The sequence below is a fragment of the Hetaerina americana genome, unplaced genomic scaffold (assembly GCF_022747635.1).
Source record: "Hetaerina americana unplaced genomic scaffold, ioHetAmer1.1.p SCAF_7, whole genome shotgun sequence".
NCBI classification, from domain to species: domain Eukaryota; kingdom Metazoa; phylum Arthropoda; class Insecta; order Odonata; family Calopterygidae; genus Hetaerina; species Hetaerina americana.
This window is the reverse complement of record NW_027287316.1, coordinates 80,873,130-80,894,647: the sequence shown is the minus strand read 5'-3', so window position 1 is coordinate 80,894,647 and position 21,518 is coordinate 80,873,130. Positions and strand designations below refer to the sequence as shown.

General features: G+C 45.0%; 1 protein-coding gene across 1 annotated transcript; it reads right to left on the bottom strand.

Moving 5' to 3' along the window:
* Positions 1-553: 553 nt before the first annotated feature.
* Positions 554-19,700, bottom strand: LOC139696886 (tyrosine-protein phosphatase vhp-1-like). The gene is made up of 6 exons (XM_071595767.1): positions 19,563-19,700; positions 14,653-14,769; positions 12,828-12,952; positions 9,980-10,151; positions 2,579-2,757; positions 554-965 (listed from the first exon to the last, which is right to left on the bottom strand). Exons 1-6 carry the CDS (start codon positions 19,698-19,700, stop codon positions 554-556), a joined length of 1,143 nt encoding a protein of 380 aa, XP_071451868.1.
* Between the last annotated feature and the right edge of the window lie 1,818 nt (positions 19,701-21,518).

The following is a 21,518-nucleotide window of genomic DNA, read 5'->3' as shown; positions in this document are numbered from 1 at the left end:
TGCGGGGGCACAGCCGGGCAGTGCGCAGGGTAAAGTCAAAAGCCGATACTTGCGGCCGACCGCCATGTTCCCAGGCTACAAGCTTGGTATACATTCTTCTGCAGCACTCTAGGTTACGACCGCACTCGAAGATTGTATGGCGCATTGGTTTGCCAAAGGCTTTTGTGTGAAAAAGACTGATTCTACTGGCGCCGAGAGCTGTGCACTACTGACATGCCCAACCTCCCCCCACCCACCCAATAGCGCTCGGACCTCTTCAGTCCGGACACAGAGGGCCCGTTGGGGCCTCTCCTTCCTCTCCTTATGTGGTCCAGGGATGTGGCGGGACACCCCACAAATGTCTCTTCCTGCCGACCAGTCGTTCTCTTGTTCGCTCCCAAATGTTCGCTTCGAGCCTCTCCATTCAACCCTGATCATGGTGACCCAATCCGAATTCAAGAATGGGTCACCTTCCTCCCCACCCCACCCCGCTCTCACCCACGCGGACCCCCATCCGGCCCAAAGGGGTCACTTTGGCGCCCGGCGGCGTCCCATTCGACTCTCCCCTGCGCCATTAGGACTTCTTGAACAGCCAGCTGTGCCTGGGGGTGACGGGTGGCGAGGCCCGGGGCGACACGGGGGCGGAGCCGGCCCTCTCCCGGGCCCTCCACGTGCCCGAAGGGGGGAGCGGGGTCCGGGGTCTCGCCCCACCCGAAGCCCCTCCGCCCGGGGCGTCCACGTCGGAGAGGACACTGAGGCGGGAGGCGGAGCGGGAGGGCGAGCCCATGGCGCCCCCGCCGGATGAGGAGGAAGCGGTGGAGGCCGTCTCCGAGAGCAGCGTGGCGGGGAGGGAGGCGGACGAGGGGCACGAGACGAGGTTCCTGCGGAAGCGGACGGAGGGCGGCGTCGGCGGCAGCATCCTGGGCGAGGAGCGGCCCGATGTGGGCGGCGTGCTCTTTTGCGACGGCTTCCGGCGGAATATCCTGCTGCAGAAGGAAAGGGATGCTAGGGTTAGTAGCAGAGCGGGGCCCTCGCGACCATTCACACACACACACAGATACCCTGGCAGGGTCCCCTCTCCAAATCCTCACCAAGAATCCCGTCTGAACAGAAATATCCCTAATAGACCATACACCGCTCATTACTCCAGTGCTCACCACATTCCATTCCCCTCTATCGCTTATACTGCCGGGGCGTTGTATCTTTCCCAGCCGGTCTCAAAGATCTTTTGCTCATCCTGGGGATTACTAGGGGCACCTCCAAGGTACAATCCAACGGTGCATCGAACATTGCTAAGAGAAGTCGAACAAACGGTGGAATCGTTGAAACTACCAGATCCCTCAATCCTTCCAACATCCCCAGACACGCTGTGATCGAGCAAGATGCAACTCACGTTAGATATTTAGATACAGATAGATATTTTAGTATCTTGCAAGCCATCGCTAGGGTGTGTGGCAGGGAATGAATAGTACACTCCAGTGTGGGTGAATCACACTCTCCCCGAAAGAGCCTCCTGGATTGTCTACCATCCCTTACCAATTCATCTAGAATCTCCAGCAGCCTTCTCTACGATTCCTCTATGGGTGCAAATTCTAGCCTGCCTATTTTGATAAACATAACAGTTTCAGGTTTAACTTTATGAAAATTCCTTCATGATGAGGGCAAAAAAAGAAACTTTGCGCTTCCACAATAAAAATTTAATTCTTCACATGGCGCTGGTATCGATGCTGCCCATCATCATCGGGCGATGATTCGCAGCATCGAAACCATGGTCGTGAAATATTAAATCTTTATGTGGAAGTCCAAAGTTTCTTTGTTTGCCTTCACCGTCTATGTATGGGTCAGTGCATTGCAGCTCTGATTAGCCACTTAATACGTAACCATAGAAGTCCCTTGTAATCCCTAATTCCTGTCCTTCGCTCTCTGAGACCCTGTACCCTAACTTCCCTCAAAACAAGTGAGTTTTAGTGATGGCTGCGAAGTCTCCACATCCTACCCTCGCCTCCATCCACCCCAATAACACTTCACCCCAAATACTACCCTAGAAGAAGCCCGCGTTTGACTGGTCCAAGTAGTATCTCACTTAGAATATCGCATTCCCCTCTCGCTCCCTGTCCTACACTCACTCTCCTCTCATCTCCCGCCATTGCCCTTCCCTCTTAAGGTCATCTGCACTTTTAAGTGGATAATTATTAAATCAGGTCTTGGACTTGGGTCCCGAGGACAAGATACCTTATTACCTAACTACGAGTATTCCAAAATCCGAAAAAAAATAATTTAAAATCGGAAACAAATCAAAGCTTTCATAATGTACGGACTTTGCGACAATACGCACGACGTAGAGTGCCCGTCTGGACGCGTTTGCGTGGGTCAATACAGAGGTTGGGGCAAACAAAATTCCCGGAATGCCGCTGTCCCAGAATTCCCAGAATGTCTAGGCTCTATAAGAGATCTTGGGACCGATATCTCGATACCAGGGCGTAGGGTGAGAATTTTCTGTATTTCTCGACAAGGATATGTTGGCAAGGGATTGGTATCGGGAAACACACCCCCCTGATCGAGGGGTCGTACTTCCCTGGCCTGAAGGGGACCCACTCACCTCTTGCTGGACACCCTGCAGAGACCGGTGGGGCACACCTGGCCGTAGGCGCACTGCCCGTCGCAGATGTCGCGGGACAGGATGAGGCTCTGGTACGAGATGAGCAGGTGCTGGCATTGCTCCTCGTCGGAGTCCACGAGTGCCATACTCGGGTACCGCTCCTTCAGACGGCGCCGCTCCTGTGCACCAGAGGGAGTGTGAGCGTGATTATCAAGAGCACTGTTTACGTCCAACTTCGATTTACGTCAAACTTCGATTTACGTCAAACTTCGATTTACGTCAAACTTCGATTTACGTCAAACTTCGATTTACGTTAAACTTCGATTGTTGTCAAACTTCTTTTAGTATAATTTCCCTTTAATCTCATATTCAAATAGTTTTTTTTATTTTCGTCGCCTTGAATACGAATCTACATGGATCTTCACATTCCCCTCCTTATTACAGCAGCCTTTTCTCACCCAGCAATAATATTTTTTGGTCTCAGACTGGTACTGAAGACAATGTAAGCCAAAGCAAAAATAACTTTTTTGTTCACAGAATACCCCACGTTAATGACAGCGGAACTGTTATTAACGTGGCGTATTTTGTGAACAAAAACAGCTGCAGTAACAGTCAATGTTGCAACTCTATCGCAATGCATGTGCATTAATCCTTTTCGCGCTCTGGTATATCCTTCCGAAATAATTCACTCTTATGATTGATATTCACTCGGTCATAACTCCGGACATTTATTCCATTTCTCAGCGATTAAAGTTTACAGACAAGTGTTTTATCATTATTTTGTGAGCATAAAAATCAAGTTTACACCAAAACTACAAATTGTTTACCTAATATATCCTTACAATTTGAAGCTTTAAATTGTTTTAAAATTATCAACATTTGATCCAGAAAACGTTAAACGCCGTCATATTGCGAAGTTACCTGAAAACGTTTCCTATTTGCGCGACTTCGACGTAAGTCGGCTTACACTGTACAGGTCGCTTCCCCAACGTTAATCGAAAATTGCTTGGACTGCGTCAGCGGTAACAAAATACGCCATCTACAGGTTGAAAGAATAAACATTCTTCCGCTGTATCTTACTGGAGACCACGCCCGATACTTGAAGACATTAGCATACACAGCTAAACAGGACCTTTCAGATGGATCTGAACTCTGTCTCGACAACTCAAGCTGGACTTCTGGTGTAATGACATGACGTATGGAAACCTGCGTCATATGACGGCACAATCTTCCGTGACGCACTTGTGACGTTTTATTTTGAGGGGAAGTTAATTTTCATATCTTGTTGTGAAATGCTATTGTCATCAACGTAAAGGTTACAATCAGGGGATAGTTTGGTTCAACACCTCTCTGTTAATAACTCCTCCGCTCCATCATCTATTCGGACAAACTCTTTGGGTTTATTACGTAGTGCTTGCCCCTTGCTCTCCCATCATCTCCTCTCCTTTATATTAGGTTCCTTAGTAAGTCCTTGTCCATCATACTGTGCCCGATTCATCCTATTAATCCCTTTTTCCTTCATAGATCATTTTACCTCTTCAACTATTCTGTATAATTCTTCATTTCTTATCAGTCCATTTGATCTCCTCCGTATCCAATCTCCGAAGGATAATATTCTTTTCTGGTCTGCTTTTCCAATGGTCCACGTTTTCGAGCCATAGAGCACCAGCTCCACATACTCGTATATGCTTTCATTTCTTCCTAGTTTCTGGGCTTACCATTATTTAGAATACTTGTTAAACCTTTGTGATTAATGCCTACAGAGATTGAGATATTTTTAGCTTGATATCCTTTCGAGATTCTTTCATCCGCCATTATGTCACTTCCGAGGTACTTTCGAATTTCCATCTATTCAAATTTATCTTTTTTTTAACGCATAAGGAGCTTCCATTGTCTCTGTTTCCAATAATTTGAATTCTTGTTTTCCTCATGTTTAATTTGATGTGCTTCGTCTGAAATGTTTGGTCCAATTGGAATACCATGATGGCAACGGATGAAGTGGATTATTTTATTTTGTTGCAATATTATCTAAGAAACAGTAAAATATGATACTTTCTTCCCCATTCACCTGAATGCCTTTGTGTGCATGTGTGTTTGTGTGGTGCATGGAGACGGAATAGTAATGAGTGAAGGCGGCGGCGTGGTGCACTCTCAGTTTAAAAATGGCCGCAGCACCGATGTTCACGATGAAGACCGCAGTGGTCAGTCGGCCTACTCTTGTGACGGACGAACTGGCAGATGGCCAGTTCTCGGACGTCATGGACGTGTGTCTATCCACTATTAAACTAATGACACCACTGGCGCACAACATTGTCACTCATCACTTGGTCGGTGCACAGCACTAATTTCCCGATGATGACTGCCAGCAACTTTGAAGTTTAGTGCCAGTGTAAACCTTATCATTGAACGGATTTTAGAATTGGCGGGATTTCCAATTGCATTGTTCCTTTTGACTCCCTGCTACTGTAAACAAACGACAAAATGACGCAGCCTTCCAAACAATGAAGTTCGAGGCGTATTGCCCTAGTGTATATTTGTATCAATACAGCAAACAACCGGCTCTCCCCTCACTACTGCGCTCGCTACACGCAAACGGAGTTTACTTTCCGAACAGACCTCGTATATATGAGGGCGATTCGAAAAGTAAGGCCTCCTATTTTTTTTCTTGAAAAATCAAATTTATTCTCAACTTTGCGTACATCGTTGGAAACGCTGAGCATTTTGCTATTTTTCTACATATTCGCCTTGACGATCAATCAGTTTTTGCATCCTTATAAACAGCTTTTTAATACCGGCGTGGTACCTTTCTCCCACCGCGTCGCGAAGCTAACTGACGACTGCTTCTCCGTTATAAATTTATCGCTATATAGTGGAAGTGTACGGTGAGACGTGTATGGACTCAAAAAAGTGCGGAAGTGGTGCAGGGAGTTTTTTGATGGCCGGGAAAACGTCCACGGTGAGCAGCGTTTGCCGGAATCAACGGTGGCTCCAATTAACAAGATGGTGCGCAATAACCGAAGAATCACCCTTCATGAGATAAAGAAAAGCTTAAATGAAGAGAGTGGCTACTTCTCTAGAATATTATGTCGGAGGTCACAACAAGGTGTCCCACCAAAGGAGTGTGTTTGCATCATGACATTGCACGTCCACATGTGTCACATCAAACGACCACCCTACTCATTGAATTCGGCTGGGATATCATCAACTACCCAGCCTAACAGCCCAGCCGTTGCCCCCAGCGACTGCCACTTTTTTCCTGCTCTCAAGAAACACCTTGGAGGACAGAAATTCAAGTCAGACGATTAAATGCAAGGAGCAGTCGTCATTTGACTTCGTGACGCGGCGGAGAAAGGTACGACGCTGGTATTAAAAGCTGTTTACAAGGATGCAAAAAGTAATTGATCGTCAAGGCAACTACGAGGGTCATCCGGAAAGTAGTACCCGTTCGTGCCGCATGAAGTGCTGACGATGCGAGTAGCCGCTGGACGAGGTCAGATAGCTTCAGTGGCTTGTCTGCCTTCTCTGAGCCAAGTTGCGTGACGCTAGCATTGCCTGTGTTGTTTCTGTGATTGTTTACAATGTTTAAAAAAATTGAGAACGCCGCCAGTTGTGAAGTGAGGGCAGTGATTAAATTCCTCAATGCAAGAAACGTTCGCCCATGTGATATTCATCGCCAATTAAAGGAGGTGTATGGAGACAATGTAATGGACGAGTCGTCTGTTCGGCGGTGGTGTCGCAACTTCAACATGGGGAGGGGGAACACACACGACGATGAGCGTTCGGGGAGACCGTCTGTCATTACAGACCAACTGGTGAGCTCAGTTGACGAATTCGTGAGGAACGATCGGCGCGTCACAATTGATGACATCTGTGAGCATTTTCCCAATGTTTCTCGAACAATTGTTCATGAAATTGTTAAACACCATCTGCATTATGCAAAAATTTGTGCAAGATGGGTCCCTCGCGTATCTCAATGAGCTGGCGGCGAAGGACTATGCAGCAGGAATACAGAAACTTGTCACACGTTATGACAAATGCCTTAATTTGCTTGGAGATTATGTTGAGAAGTAGTTTAAAGTATCCTCTTTCAAATAAAATTTTTTATGTTTGTTAATATTTACTTTTGTGTCTTTATTTCACGAACGGGTACTACTTTCCGGATGACCCTCGTATGTAGAAAAATAGCTAAATGATGTCTTTCCAACGATGAACATAAGTTGAGATTAAATTTGATTTTTTTATGAAAAAAATAGGAGACCTTACTTTTTGAATCGCCCTCGTGTGTGTTTGTATATATATATATATATATATATATATATATATATATATATATATATATATATATATATATATATATACAAATATATAAAAACACATGTAGATTTTTAGAATATAGAGACACAAAGAAAGGACACTCACTCAAGATTTCGAAGTGCCGAGGAAAGTGCGTGCGTGTCACTCATGCGTGATGTTCTATCGCACTACCTCTCTCTTTTCAGTAAACATCGGTCCAACCTTCTGTCTCTAGCCAAAATTATATCCAATTCAGCCCCTCATTTAATTCCAGCACTTAATCATATACTTTCCTCGGCACTTCGAAATCTCACTCGAAGACGTGAGGGCCTCCTGAAAAAGCTCTCTACCCTCACCCAGTCTTTCTTCCGCGTGGGACTTTCCCTGCCGCTTAAACAATCGCCGCCCCCACCCGCACCTCCACCCCTTTTTCTTTCAAAACCGGATCTAGCAACCCTTTACAACCTGCCATATCCTCCGTGCAAAGCACCCGTTTTCCCCAGGCGTCAACCGAAAGAGTCCCCGACCCAGCACCCGACACCCGAAAACGGAAACAAAGTAGTGAACCTTTCGTCCGTGGCCCTCGACAATAGCGAGCTTTCGCTACTAAGTAAAGGCCTCTCCTTCTCCCCCACCCCGAGAACCAACCACGTTAACATCATCACCGACACATTAAATTTCTGCCGGAATTTACGCTGGCATGCTCATTGGAAATCCCAGCCTTTCCCTTCGAACTCCCCCACCATTAACCCAGCACTTACCCGATTCCGTCCAGCCTCAGAAAACGAACCCAAACCACTCCCATCAAACCACCCAATTGAAATCTTTATCAATCTCCTTCTGACAAAGATTTCCGACAAAAAATTCATAGATTCCCTTAAGCCACCAGACAACCTTTCCCCCTCTGAGAGACAAGCTCTCAGACGTTTAACGTCAAATAAAGATATTATAATCACGACGGCGGACAAAGGGTCATCCGTTGTCGTGCTAAACAAAGTAGACTATAACGCCGAGGCATTGCGCCAATTAAATGACATTTCCTGCTATGCCCCCCTGCCCCAAGACCCAAACCCTTCTTATCAAAAGGATATTCTCTCTTTTCTTTCCAATTTCGGTCCCAAAGAAGGTCTCTCCCCCAAAGACATATCCATTCTTTCACCACCTAATCCTAAGACTCCCCATTTCTATTTGCTACCCAAAATCCACAAAACCAATAACCCCGGACGCCCTATTGTCTCCAGCATCAACTCACCCACTGAACGAATCTCCGCATTAATAGACCACCACCTTCAACCAATAGCCACTTCACTCCCTTCTTACATTAAAGGCTCGCACCACTTTCTGGAACGTCTACACTCAATCTCAATTCCGCACAACACAACCATTCTCATGGCCACGATAGACGTCACATCTCTGTACACCTCCATTCCCCACAAAGAAGGCTAAGAAGCCCTGAAACATTACCTCTCCCTACGATCCACACCACACACCCCATCCACAGATTTCCTCCTCGAATTGAGCCAAATCGTTCTTACCAAAAATGCTTTTCAATTCAATGACAAAATATATTTACAAATAAAAGGCACTGCAATGGGCACGCGTATGGCTCCTGCATACGCCAATCTTTTTATGGGTAAACTAGAACACGACTTTCTGCAACAACAAACCCTAAAACCACTTTTCTGGGCCCGCTATATCGATGATATTTTCCTCCTTTGGTCCCACGGACGCGAAACTTTATCCTCTTTCATTTCCTCTCTCAACTCCTCCTCCTCAGTATCATTCACTTCTTCTATATCCGACTCAAATATTACCTTCCTAGATATCGATATTCACCTCCAAAACAATACGTTTCACACTTCAGTCCACATTAAACCAACCAATAAGCAACAATATCTTCATTTCGACAGCTGCCATCCTCCTCACACAAAGCGCTCCATCCCATTCTCACTCTCTATCCGTGGCTTCCGTCTCTGCAACAACACCCCCTCCCAACAGAAATGCTTGGACCAGCTGCATGAATCCCTCAGAAAATGTGGGTACCCTGAAAAACTGCTAAACAGTAAAATCCTCAAACCGTCAACGCAATACACTCCCCTCCCCAAACCAAACCGCCCAAAATGCCCTAATCTTATCACCACTTTCTTCCCCGGAACACGCAAAATTAAACATCTAATCCGTGACCTCTTCCTAATTATCAATAACACTCAGTCCACATCACTTTTATTCCCACACTGTCCCTCTGTTTCGTTTAAACGCCCGTCGAACCTGCGAGACATCTTTAAGTCCACAAATCCAACTTCAAGCACCCCCGTCTCTCCCCCGCCCCTATCCGCACCATGCAACCGCCCACGCTGCAAATGCTGTCATCTTTTAAGACCCTCCCCCTCACTCAGCACCAACTCCCAACCATTCGCCACCTGTACCTCAAAAAATATTATATATCGCCTCTCCTGTAACTTCTGCCCTGCCTTCTACGTGGGCGAATGCACGACCGCACTTTCCCTCCGCATGAATAACCACCGATATTCCACCAAATCTCCCACCTTTCTTAATTATCCCATCCCTACTCACACCGCTTCCCACCATCAATCTTTTGACGACTGCTTCTCTGTTTCGGTGATTGAAATCCTTCCCAAATCTGCGAGTATAATAGAGGTGAGAACCCGCGAGATGGCGCATATCTGGGTGGCCCAATCATTCAAACCGCCCGGGCTGAACCAAGCCCACTGAATGCATCAATTGGCTGCCTACATATCCCCCCCCCCTTGTTCATTTCCTATTGGTCCCTTTACCTCTCCTTTCCCCACCTCTCCCCCGCACATCCTCTCCGCTCTTCCCCGAGAACGCCATTCTGAAGACGACGTGCTGTCGAAACGTAAAATAACAAATTGTGAGTGTCCTTTCTTTGTGTCTCTATATTCTAAAAATCTACATCTAGTTAGATGACATTTTGTATTGTGACTCAAAGAGTGCCCACGGTCCTTCGAATGGAGGGGAGGGGTGGTAGAGGATGGCCCTCACTCCCAATCCCTCATCCCGAGCCACTCCACGCGCCCAGGGAGGAGCACATCCCCTGCACCGCAATCCCCGCGAACGAGTTCTTACGTCCGCCAGGCGCGACTCCTCGAACTCGTGCAGCTGCTTGAGGAAGCCGAAGTTGGGATTGGCGACGGCCCGGCCCACGCGCACCACCTTGAGCGCCTCCTTCCAGTTGAGGCTGGTCACACTCATGATGTACGCCACGGCCACCGTCACGCTCCTCGACATGCCGGCGAGGCTGCGGGCGATAGAAAGAGGGCACACACACTTATCACGTCCAATTTGCAGCCCATGGAAAGGGATATATACATATATACAAGTACATAGTATATCTATGTCTATAGTGTATAATATGTCGTACCACATAGTATGTCTTGCCTTTACACATATATATAAGGCTCCTGTGTTTGTCTTTTATATGCGTTGCACCCCTTTCCCTTATATCTATTTCATGTGAATTAATAAATATATATATATAGACGCGTATAGGATATATATAATATATATATATATATATAATATATATATATAATATATTATATATATATAATATATATAAATAATATATATTATATATATAATATATATATAAATATAATATATATATATATATATATGTAATCAACCCTATAAACTATGTGAAGGTCGGTTTAGTGGGTGACGGTAGAGATCACCCAGTACAAAGCCCTATACGGCGTATGAAATTCAGACATTAGGGTAGGGGGGCCAGTTCCTTTCCCTGTGCCGGTAATGGTTTCCCAGGAAGAGCTGGTACCCGAAAAATCACTTGAGCTTGGGTGGAGCTGCGGGTGCCCAGAGTGCCTTGCCCGGGAATCGAACCCGGGACATTCCGGTCAGCAGTCCAACGCTCTACCCACTGGACTATATATATACATATATATATATATATACATACATTTATATATATATTTATATATATATATAGCTATCTGAAGTTGCATGAAAAATGCTATGTTTATGTATTATATAACATTTTTCTAAACATATATCATTATATAACATTTTTATGACGGAATTGCAGACGATCTCACTGCTTGGCCATTCAAAAGTGAATAAAATTTTACCAGCCCTCGAATGAAAGTAAAACGTCCTAAATGGTTTTTGCAAAATTACGAATAATGACGGCTCGTCGGTGCCTATCCTGATTAGATTGCGCACTGTTCCGGCGGAGAAGAAGCCTATTCAAGTAATTTGGGGTTGCCTGTTTCTCGGTGACTCTCATACCCGACGAAACGTTAAAATCACCCCGACACCCTCTCAGGGTACGAGACGTTAAGCGTTTGAATGGCCTCTAGGGACCGTTGAGGGAAAGGACCCGAGGGGGGGAAGAATGCCACCGTTTCTGGGGTGGGGTTCCTTCTTTTTTGTGCGGTAGAGAGGACGGGCGCTCCTCGTTGAAGGGTCAAGGGGGAGGGGGGGGTCCTGGGCGGCGCTGTAAATGCCCGAGCCTATCGAGGGCACCGAGTGAGAAAGTGTAACATAGAAGCTGTTTACAGTGATTGTGTGGAATGCACCGTGGGTGCGCCATCTCGACGAACGGCCGCTTTTGTGTTCCAACCTCGTGGCTCAAACGGAAGGAAATTCACTCGCATCTCGAGAAAAGGGAAAGAGTCTCCCTTCCACGAAACTGCGGAAGAAGCCGCAGCAGCAACTTTTAACGGAGTCATCCGCATTTCAATGCCACAATTTCAGAGTGTAAAAATCATTCGCCTCGACCGGGATTCCTCGAACCCGGATCCCTCGATATCCGGTCGAGTGCTTTAGCCAGTTAAGCTATCGAAGCTTCCTCTTAGACTCTGAAATTTTGGGGCTTTTTAAAGGAACAAGATGTTGTGAAGAAATATCTTACGCACAATATCACGGGCAAAATTTCAGAAATTGTCACAGGAAAAATTTTACGCACAAAATTTTAGAGTCTAAAAGGACGCCTCGATAGCTTAACTGGTTAAAGCGCTTGACCGGATATTGAGGAATCTGGGTGCGAATCCCGGTCAAGGCGAATGATTTTTACACTCTAAAATTGTTTTAAAGGTTCTCTTCTTCGGGAATCACTTCAAGGGATATACTTGCGGACTCACTTTGCTGCCCAGCTCTCCAGATCCATCCTGATATCCGCTTCATCCAGATGGAATTCCCACAAAATATCAAATCATCATTTTAGAGAAAGAATAACAAATTTCCTATTGCAAAAAATTGTTTAAATTAAGATCTGCGATTCAGTATTGTGATTTCTCAAAGCAGTGAAATAATAACTGGACTGACCTGTATTCAGATATAAAATGGATTTCGTGAAAGTACGTAGATTATTCTCCACGGTAAATGTTTGCGGGGTTACGTTAGCGGACGTATGCTGTGTATGAAAGGGGAAAAAATGAAAATGAAAAAGCGGCTTTGCTTAGAAATTATGAGAGAAAACTGTTGTTAAAAAAGTTCAAGGAGCCAATATTAAAAAAAAAACAAAATTAAATCCCGGACGACGCATTCTTAATTACGTTTTATCAGGATATATGTATCAGTTAATATGGATGACTTCCAGTCACGTGCAGTCTGGATGAACGAGGTTTCCTTGGGTGCCTAGAGATCGCAGTGGAGCGGTGAGGTTATTGCCTCGTTTGCACCAGCGCCACAGCCGAGGGCACCAAGGTAACCAAACAATGAACACCCCCACTCAGTACATCTTTCTAAACCGTCGTAGCTAAGTGCTTGATCGTCTCAGTCCTACTACTTTTGGGACAGACCTTGTAGGCAAATGAATGTAAAATCATTGCCTTGTTAATGTGAGTTGAGAGAGCGCAAAACCAAAAGGCCGTCCCCTCTGCTGCTTCGCTCCATCAAAGCTCCGCGTATTTGTATTAGCGAACGTGCTTGGACCTGGAGGTCACTTCTCACTCACCAATGGATGAGGACGTTTCCTCCGCGCAATCTGGCGGCGTGGATGAAGTCGTTGCACAGCGGGAAGAACTGGGAAAGGTTCTGGTCCGGGGAGTCCGAGGCCAGCACGCACAGGTAGTGCTTGTCCTGGTGAGGGAGAGAGCCATTAGGGTACACGTAGGTACAAATGCGAGGGGAACACTCGCACGAGAGAAGAAGAAATGCCCGACGGACGGCCGCATCGTTCTCTCATCCGAAGCAATTGTCTTAGTCAGAAAATGCAGGGTTCGTCCGGAAAATAAGTGTACTGATTTGATTGTCTTTTTTGACAAAAGGGGAGTCGTCCACTACGAATTTGTACCTGAACGACAAACTGTAAATGCTGCATTTTACGTCCTAGTGCTCGACAGGCTTCGAAAACGAGTCGCCCGCGTCCGGCCAGCGATCAAAAACATCTGGCGGCTGCATCACGACAATGCGCCGTCTCACACCGCGCTTGTCGTGTCGGACTTCTTGGCCAAGCACGGCGTGGCAACGCTGCCGCACCCGCCCTACAGCCCGGACTCGGCACCACCGGACTTCTTTCTGTTCCCGAAGATAAAGAGGAGTTTGAAAGGAACGCGATACGGGACTTTGGACGCCGTCAAAGAGGCCGTGACGACGTGTCTTCGAGAGGTTCCCGATGATGCCTTCGCGGGAGCGTTCCAGGAATGGGAACGCCGCTGGAACAAGTGTATCGACTCACAAGGGTCCTATTTTGAGGAATATTAGCTTAAGATATGTAAAAGTGTAATAAATTTTTTTTCCTGAGCTCAGTACACTTATTTTCCGGACGAACCCTGTATTTTCTGTAAACCCTCGGAAGCGCTTATGCTGGCTCTGCTTTGACAACTGCATTGTTCCCCGAATTTGCATCGGAGTAGGACTCCTCGGTCGGATATCTAGCAATCCAGTTTCGACTCCAGACTTCGGGGAAAGTTTTTACTTCGAAAATATTTAACGATGAGGGATGGTGTTCAAATCCCAATCATCGTAGGGACATGTCGAACAGTAGTGATAAAAAAATTATCTTTAGAGCCAGCAAAATACTCTCCCCAAACGGTATTTATTTTCATCTCTAGTGATTTTGACAGTATTTTATCTCTGACGGTAACTTATTAAATTACTCAGGCCAACTATTCTTTCTGCCTCTGTGCGCGAGTCGGAGTAAAGAATTAGTCTATAAATCATATCCTCTAGCAGTTTCTTTTTAAATAGAATTTTTTCTTTAGATCTTCCCTTTCCCTCGGAATTCGCCCTTTTTACAAGATGGTCACGTAAAGTGGAATCACTTTTGCATTCACGTCAAAAAGTTTTATAAAGCTTTAAAATGAGTGCACGAACTACCTTCTCTAAATGTACTCGCTAAATAGTGAGCAAGGTAAGAAAATGTACATTTCTTCGCCAGCTTCAGTTCCCTCGTCAATAACTCATTGAATCATTGATCTTTTGATGTTCAAATAAAAATGGCGCTCCTCGGGATTACGTTTAGGTTTCAATGAAAAATACTTCCGAGTTGTTACGCTTTTGTTTAATTTGTTTGGGCGTTTCCACTGCCAAATGTTGAATTACGGCCAAAGGCGTCCTACCCGTGGATGGATTTTGTCCAAAGAGACTTGTCATTCTGATGTGAAAATTAAATATACATTTTCGAGTTTTCCAGGCTCATAGATTTTAGTTATCTTACCAACGAAACACCTACGAGACAGAAAAGTGGCAAAATAAGCCATTGAACTGGTATGTCGAAGGCTTTTGGTTTTCTGGAGGGGTGTATACGCGCGCATGCGCAGTGTGTACGGACTACTCACCGGGTGCAGTCTCCTGGCGGCGTCGTGTATGGCCACGATGTGCGTGATCTCAAATCGGTCCAGCTGCGTCGCGTCTTTGGAGTCCCTGTAGTTGCCCACGTAGAGACCTGGCAGCACCTGCGTACCAAGAGACGAGTGTCAGTTAGAAGAGGGAGGCTGGATCGCGTGTGAGAGTGACCAGTGACCAGCTCATTGTTTACAGGGAGCAGTCTCGGTAAAATGAAGTACTTGATGACCGGAAATAATTTGAACAAGCTATACACTTAAATTAATTCATCAAGTAACCGCCATTTCGTCACTACATGTCGATCGCAGTTAGATATACATAATCATTTCTGGTAAAAATTAAGGATTTGGATATCAATCATTACAAACATCAATCTTCTCGCAGCAAGGAAGCGTCTGGATAAAAGAGACGCGCTAGATACACGAAATATTTTGTCTTATTAATTTATTTACATATACCCTGCAGGTCACCGCGTGCGGCAGGGGGTGAATACACGCAAGAATAATGGAATATTCCCGACCCGAATATGACCCGACCGCGGTCGAACAATGTTAGTCTGATGAACTAATGCATAATATATTGTAATGTCGAAAATGTGTGGCGTAACTCGAGTCGTCGTCGCCTGGGAAGCTTAAAGTATGCAGGAAAAAGAAATATTTATTGCTGGTAAAATATGTCTTATTATAACGTCTAAATATGCAATGATACTAGTCCTAAAATGCATTTCTTTTCATATTAATAAATTACATAAAAATGACGGAGGACAGCCGTTTGCCTGCGAATGATCGATGGATCGCATCAGCTTCAATCACTAAAAAACGCACGCCAAAGCTTTATTTGTGTACGTATTTATTTATATATATACCCTGCAAGTCACCGCCGGGGCGTGGCTGGGGTTGAATGCGCACCAGAATAAATTTACCCGAAATTGACCGTACCGCGGTCAAACAATGTTACTATGTTCCCCTATCGTTCGTGGAAAAAATTACATCTTAAATCTATCTGTTCTACACTTAATCTCTCTCTTTTAATTGACATGATCTCTCCTAACGCAGTACGATGTGGGTAAGAATACATTTTTACAACATCACTGTTAAAGAGACTCCCGTCCAATTTATGCGAGAGCTTCGATCTGTAATTTAACCTTCGCTCCATTCAGTGATTCCCAGTCTAGCTGCTCTAATATCTTGGATACGCTACTCATGTTATCATACAGGGTCGCACCCAAAAGTGGTAGGACTGATTTTTTTACAAGAATTTTATTGACGATATACTTACATCGACTTAATAATCTTCAAAGTATGCTCCTTGAGCTGCTACACACTTAGTATAACGTTGCTCCAATTCCCCGTACGCCCGCTGGAAAATTTCTTTGGGGATGCCGTTGATGACCCTCGTCGAAGCCTTTTGAATGGCCTTTATCGAGTCAAAACGTCGTCCCTTGAGCTGTCTTTTCATCAGGGGGAAGAGGAAGAAGTCCGGTGGTGCCAGATCGGGAGAATAGGGCGGGTGCGGCAACGTGGCAACGCCGTATTTGGCCAGGAGCTGTCTGACGACGAGCGCGCCATGGCAGAATTTTCGGCACCATCTTGGCGCACACCTTGCGCATGGCCAAATCCTGTGAAATAATGCGTTGGACGTTGGATGTAGACGGAACCAACTGGTCTGCAATTTCTTCCCTGGTTAAGCGTCGGTCTGTGTTCAGAAGTGTCCTCACTCTGTCCACATTCGTGTCGGTTCTTGCCGTCGACGGCCGTCCGGAGCGATGGTCGTCTTCAACGAGCTCCCTACCCTCTTTAAACAACTTGTGCCACTCAAATACTGTGGAACGGCTTAAGGCAGTGTCCCCATAAGTCTGCTTGATCATATCGAGGGTCTCAGTTGCCGTCTTCCCGAGTTTCGCACAAAACTTCACGGAATAACGTTGCTCTAAACTCAGATTGATTTTGTTTTTCGACGCGGACAAAAAACTTGCTTCACTAAAAACGGTGTCCTCACTCAACGACAGCCCGCAGGTGACTGAGGTTGGTGTCGGTCTGTTGCTAAGAGCCCCCTCCACCTTACCCTGCCAGGCAGACCCCCCATCCACCGCTCCGTTCGCGCCAGAGAAAATCAGTCCTACCACCATTGGGTGCAACCCTGTTACATAGTTTTACAAATCTAACTGCTACAGGTATATACCGCACGCGATCCAATTTGGCAATTCATCCAACTTTATGAGGATCCCATTTACTATCAACATTTTCTATATGCGGTCCAGACAGCGAAAGATAACATTACTTTTTAACCTTTCCGTCACATATACCAAGTATTCTTCTAATAAATCCTAATTTTTTCGTAGCTTGTCCACATATTCCCCGTATGTGTTTCACTCAGGAGAGATCGTGAGTGAGAGTAACGCCCAAGTATTTAATGGAGTCTACACATTTCATTTCGGGGTTCCCAATGCAGTAGGCGTTCGGGTGGGAATTACTCTTTTTCCCAATATTTATGACTACGCACATTTTTTAAGTTTAATTCTAATTGCCAAGTGTCGCACCAGCGTTGTATAGCATTTATTTAATTTTTATTAATACTAGATACTAGTACTAATACTAGTGAGTCGATTAATACTAGCAAAGAATCTAGATTGTAAAATGGTGTAATGCATGGAAACTGACGCGGTCGGTCCTCGGCCAAATCGTTCCGCGTCTTGAAGAAGCCGCTGGTGGAGGGGAGGCACGAGACTGAGGGGGGGAGTGCTCGTGCACCGTGGGACGGTCATCGGGCTGGCGTGAAGAAGCAGTCGCCTCCGATTTTAGTCCGGGGCAGCGGTTCGGTCACCTTCGGAGAGGGGTCCGGAGGTCCCCTGGACGCTTTCGAAAGAAGGGAGGAAATTAATATTTGTTGTCAGGGAAATTTTATACGACTGCGAATTAATATTCGCAATTCGCTGCTTAAGAATCACCATCGCAACGGAACGCAGCTCCCTTGCCACGTCCAGTCAGTGCGAGGGGAGGGCAGAAATAGAAAGGACAGGAGTGAAAAGAACAGAAGGGGGAGGGAAAGAATGAGGGGATGACGGCCGCGAAGATAAGAGAACGAAACAACGGCGGGCAAAATATACGTGGGCTCTCAAGAATATAACTTACGTTTAGGCCTAGCGTGTGTCGGTGGGTAGGGCTAGAGCCACCACCATCTTGGTGTCTAAACGTCCCTACACTCAGTCAACGCACCCTGTAGTGTTCGTGTGTGCAGACTGCGGTTCTTATAATTTACTCACCCTGTGAACTGTTAAAATGTACACTGCAATGGAAAATCCCGCGAATTAAGAAGTGCGATCTGTAATTAGGTTTTCGCTGCCAAAAAACGACAAGCAAATCGATGATATTCATAGGCGAATTTGTGAAGTGTACCGAGACGGAATAATGAGTGAAGATAGAGTTAGGCAGTAGTGCATTCAGTTTAAAATTGGTCGATACAATCTCCGCGACGAGGACCGTAGTGGTTGGTCAAGCCTTGTGACAGATGAACTGACAAAGAATATCAAAGAAAATATTCGAGAAAATTGCCGATTTACGATTACGGATCTCACGAGCTGGACGTTGCTTGCAACACAGTGCTTTTATAGTAACGCAGAATTGCATGCTGGTGTTGAAACAAGTGGTTAAAATATAAAATGGTATATTTCTTCAGGGACGAAATTGAGAAGCTTGTGTATCGAAGTGATAAATACCTCAATATAAATTGCGACTTAGTAGAAAAATAGTTTTAAGAATGTGCCTTTCAAATTAATATAATAAAACTTTGTCCAGTTGCCAGGTTGATATTTTATTTCAAAACGTAAGTTACATTCTGGACAGATGTCGCACATTGGTCAAAAGAGCATTGAAAAATAATTTTCAACAAAAGAAGGAAAATCAATGGCAGAATAAATGATAAATTAATTAAACCATGGAAATGAAAGTTATTCCTATTTTTAACATTTTACATTTTTCGTGTGTGACGCGACTTTGGTTGTAAAAAATGAGCGGAGATTTAAAAGTGAATACGGGATACTGAAGTCACTGTCATCGATGAACTCTCCTGTACCCAGGCTCTTTTCGCAGCATCCTTGCAGTAGTTCTTACCCACCGTTCTTCTTTAATCTAAGGTGAACTATGTTTCGTGCTACCTCGCCAGATGATGTTGCTTAAGCACCATTGAAACGCGGGGCATAGTATGTCACTTTTAATGCGCGGTTGATGATAAATATTTATCCGTGGGGTGGTCCCCTCAGCTCGAGTTTTATCCTCATCTGCAGTGAATAGGAAAGGAGCGGCTGCCCATGGGAGGAAAATGTCGGGATTCGGGTGCATATATGATGTGTGCACTCCAATAGATTAGACGGGCGATACCTTTGAGGTTACACCCAAATTGCGAAATTAAAATGAATGGCTCACTAGCGACAGTTCCTGAATCGTTCATGCGAAAGGTTTGACTTTACGCTTGACCAGGGACTTGGGGGACTTGGGGCCACGAACGGGTACGTAAGTGAACCAAGCCTCGTATCTCCTCCCTGGGAGTCGTTTCTCCTAGCCGAGAGCCAATTCACGGGTCGTCTGTCGATAGCACATTCATTCTAAATCTACATCTACTAAATACCCCGCAAGCTGCCGCAAGTGTGTATGGTGGGGGGTGTTAGGGCACCACCCGTTATTAAGAAAAACAACCGCATGCAAAATCCACAAATTCATGCAGTTTACAAATAATACATGGCATAAATTCATGCAAAAATCCTTACACCCCACACACATGCAAACATGCCAACTTGAAAATTTACTCGCAATTTCTTGTTTACATTTAAAAATTAATTGTAATTGTAAAAAAAGACTTGAACATTTACTTGTAATTCGACTTGACTCCTGCAGGAAGACTAAATTGCCCTGAGGGCCCACGTCTCTTGGAAGGGAAACCAAATGGTCATCATCCCTTGACCTGCGTAGCAGCATTTCCTGTGCACCGCCGTGGTGCTTAACCCTCTCATGCCATTGGTCAGCTCCTCCCTCGTCTCCTCCCGCATTTCGTCACCAACGGTCTCGGTACCCTCCTTCCTTTCGACAGTGGTGGTCCAGTGGGTAGAGCGCTGAGCTGCTGACCACTGGGACCAGTTACCATTTCGGGTAAGGCCTTTTCAAATTTAAACACCACTAGCCTCGCTTAATCTATTCGACTTTCCCGGCACCAGATCTTCATGAGAAACCCTAGGAGTCGCAGGGAATAAGGAACTGGTTGCCGAGCCGATGATGCGTGCTTCGCCAATTTCGCAACGGGCTGTTTGATGCGTAATGGTCAGTCCTCACCTTTCAAATTGACCTTCGGATTGAGTCCTATGGCTGGTTCTTTCTTACCCCTTGTCCTCATCCTACTTTTCATCTCCTTCATCCGTTTCCCTGGATAATTTTCCCTTGCCCCTGACCCCATTCAGCTCTTCCTCCCATCTCCATCAACTCAATGTTTCCCAACTTTCTTTACATTTCGAAAATTTAAATTTGGCGCTCAATTAAAAGTCCTGAATCCAAAACAATTTACGTATACGCATTTTACAGACCGCCGGACGACAGAGATAATTCAATGCTGGAATTAGATCGGCAAATCAAAGGTTTATTATCCGATATAATAATTGCGACGTTATAATATCAAGGAGATTTCAATGTCCCATCTATTGATTGGAGCACATACAGTTGTAATACGGGCGGTAAAAACAAAGATATCTGCGGATCGCTATTGAATTATTTTTCGTGGAACTCATTTAATCAACTTGTCACTTCACCAACTAGGGGCCATAATATTCTTGATTTGTTAGCCACGAATGTTCCCGAATGCCATGTTTTCGCTTCATGGGGTCAGAAATAAGATGCCTGTAAGGAAAATTAACTTGTTTAAAGAAGGGCACTTTAAGGGCCTAAAAGACATGCTACAGAAACAATTTGCAAGATTTAAGGAATATAGTAATCACGGAAATATTGAGGATACGTGGAATCATTTCCTTGAGATCACGCGCTCAGCAGTCATCAATTTCATTCTCAGTTAATATTTAAAGATAAATCGGAACCTAAGAGTTACAACGTGGATGTTAGGAAGGCATTGCAAGGTCAAAGGATAAGTCACGCCAAGATGAAAAATATTAGGGAAGATATCTCCAGCGAAGAAAGAATTGAGATCACTTATAATTACAAAATATCTAGGGCAACTTCCAAGAAGTGATTTCGAAAAGCGCTTAGCAAATTCAAAAGAAAAAGATTGGCGGAAAATTGGAAAGAGATTTCGAAAGCATTTTGGTCGTATGTAGCAGTTTGGAAAAAGCTTAATTATCAAATTCCTCCATTCAAAGAGGCTTAACCAATGTCTCACCGAATGCATAAGATAGCTTACCTAATTGTGCCGGCAAAGCGATGCCCAGAATTGAAATTGCATGTAATGGAATGGAACGTTCACCGAAAAATATCAAGCATAATAATACCTCCGGGCCAGATGAAATACCCGCTCGTATGTTTGAGAATCTAGCCTCGGAAATTGCGCCGTATATAGAAATAATATTTAAGAAGTCGCTAGTATATAACAAGGTTTCCAGAGACTAGAAAATGGCTAAGGTACGAGGGTAATCCCAGAAGTACCCGAATCAACAAAGAAAACAAATATCTTGGAAAAAATGTATTTATTTTTCAACACAATCTCCTATCAGCTCTATACACTTTTCCCAGCGATGTTCAATAAGTTGGATACCCTCGTTATAAAAAGAATTGTCTTGCTTCTCAAAATATCCATTAACCGCCGATATCACATCTTCACGTTTGGAGAATCTTTGACCACCGAGCCAAATTTTCCAGTTTGCGAACAG

What these genes read in the sequence shown, in the direction of transcription:
- LOC139696886 (XM_071595767.1), bottom strand. Translation starts at nt 19,700, where the DNA reads ATGCGGGAGGAGACGAGGGAGGAGCTGACCAATGGCATGAGAGGGTTA. An exon ending in AAGAGACGTGGGCCCTCAGG is followed by an intron (nt 14,770 to 19,562) that starts GCAATTTAGTCT and finishes CTTGGTACGCAG; the next exon opens with GTGCTGCCAGGTCTCTACGT. An exon ending in GGAAACGTCCTCATCCATTG is followed by an intron (nt 10,152 to 12,827) that starts GTGAGTGAGAAG and finishes TATCGCCCGCAG; the next exon opens with CCTCGCCGGCATGTCGAGGA.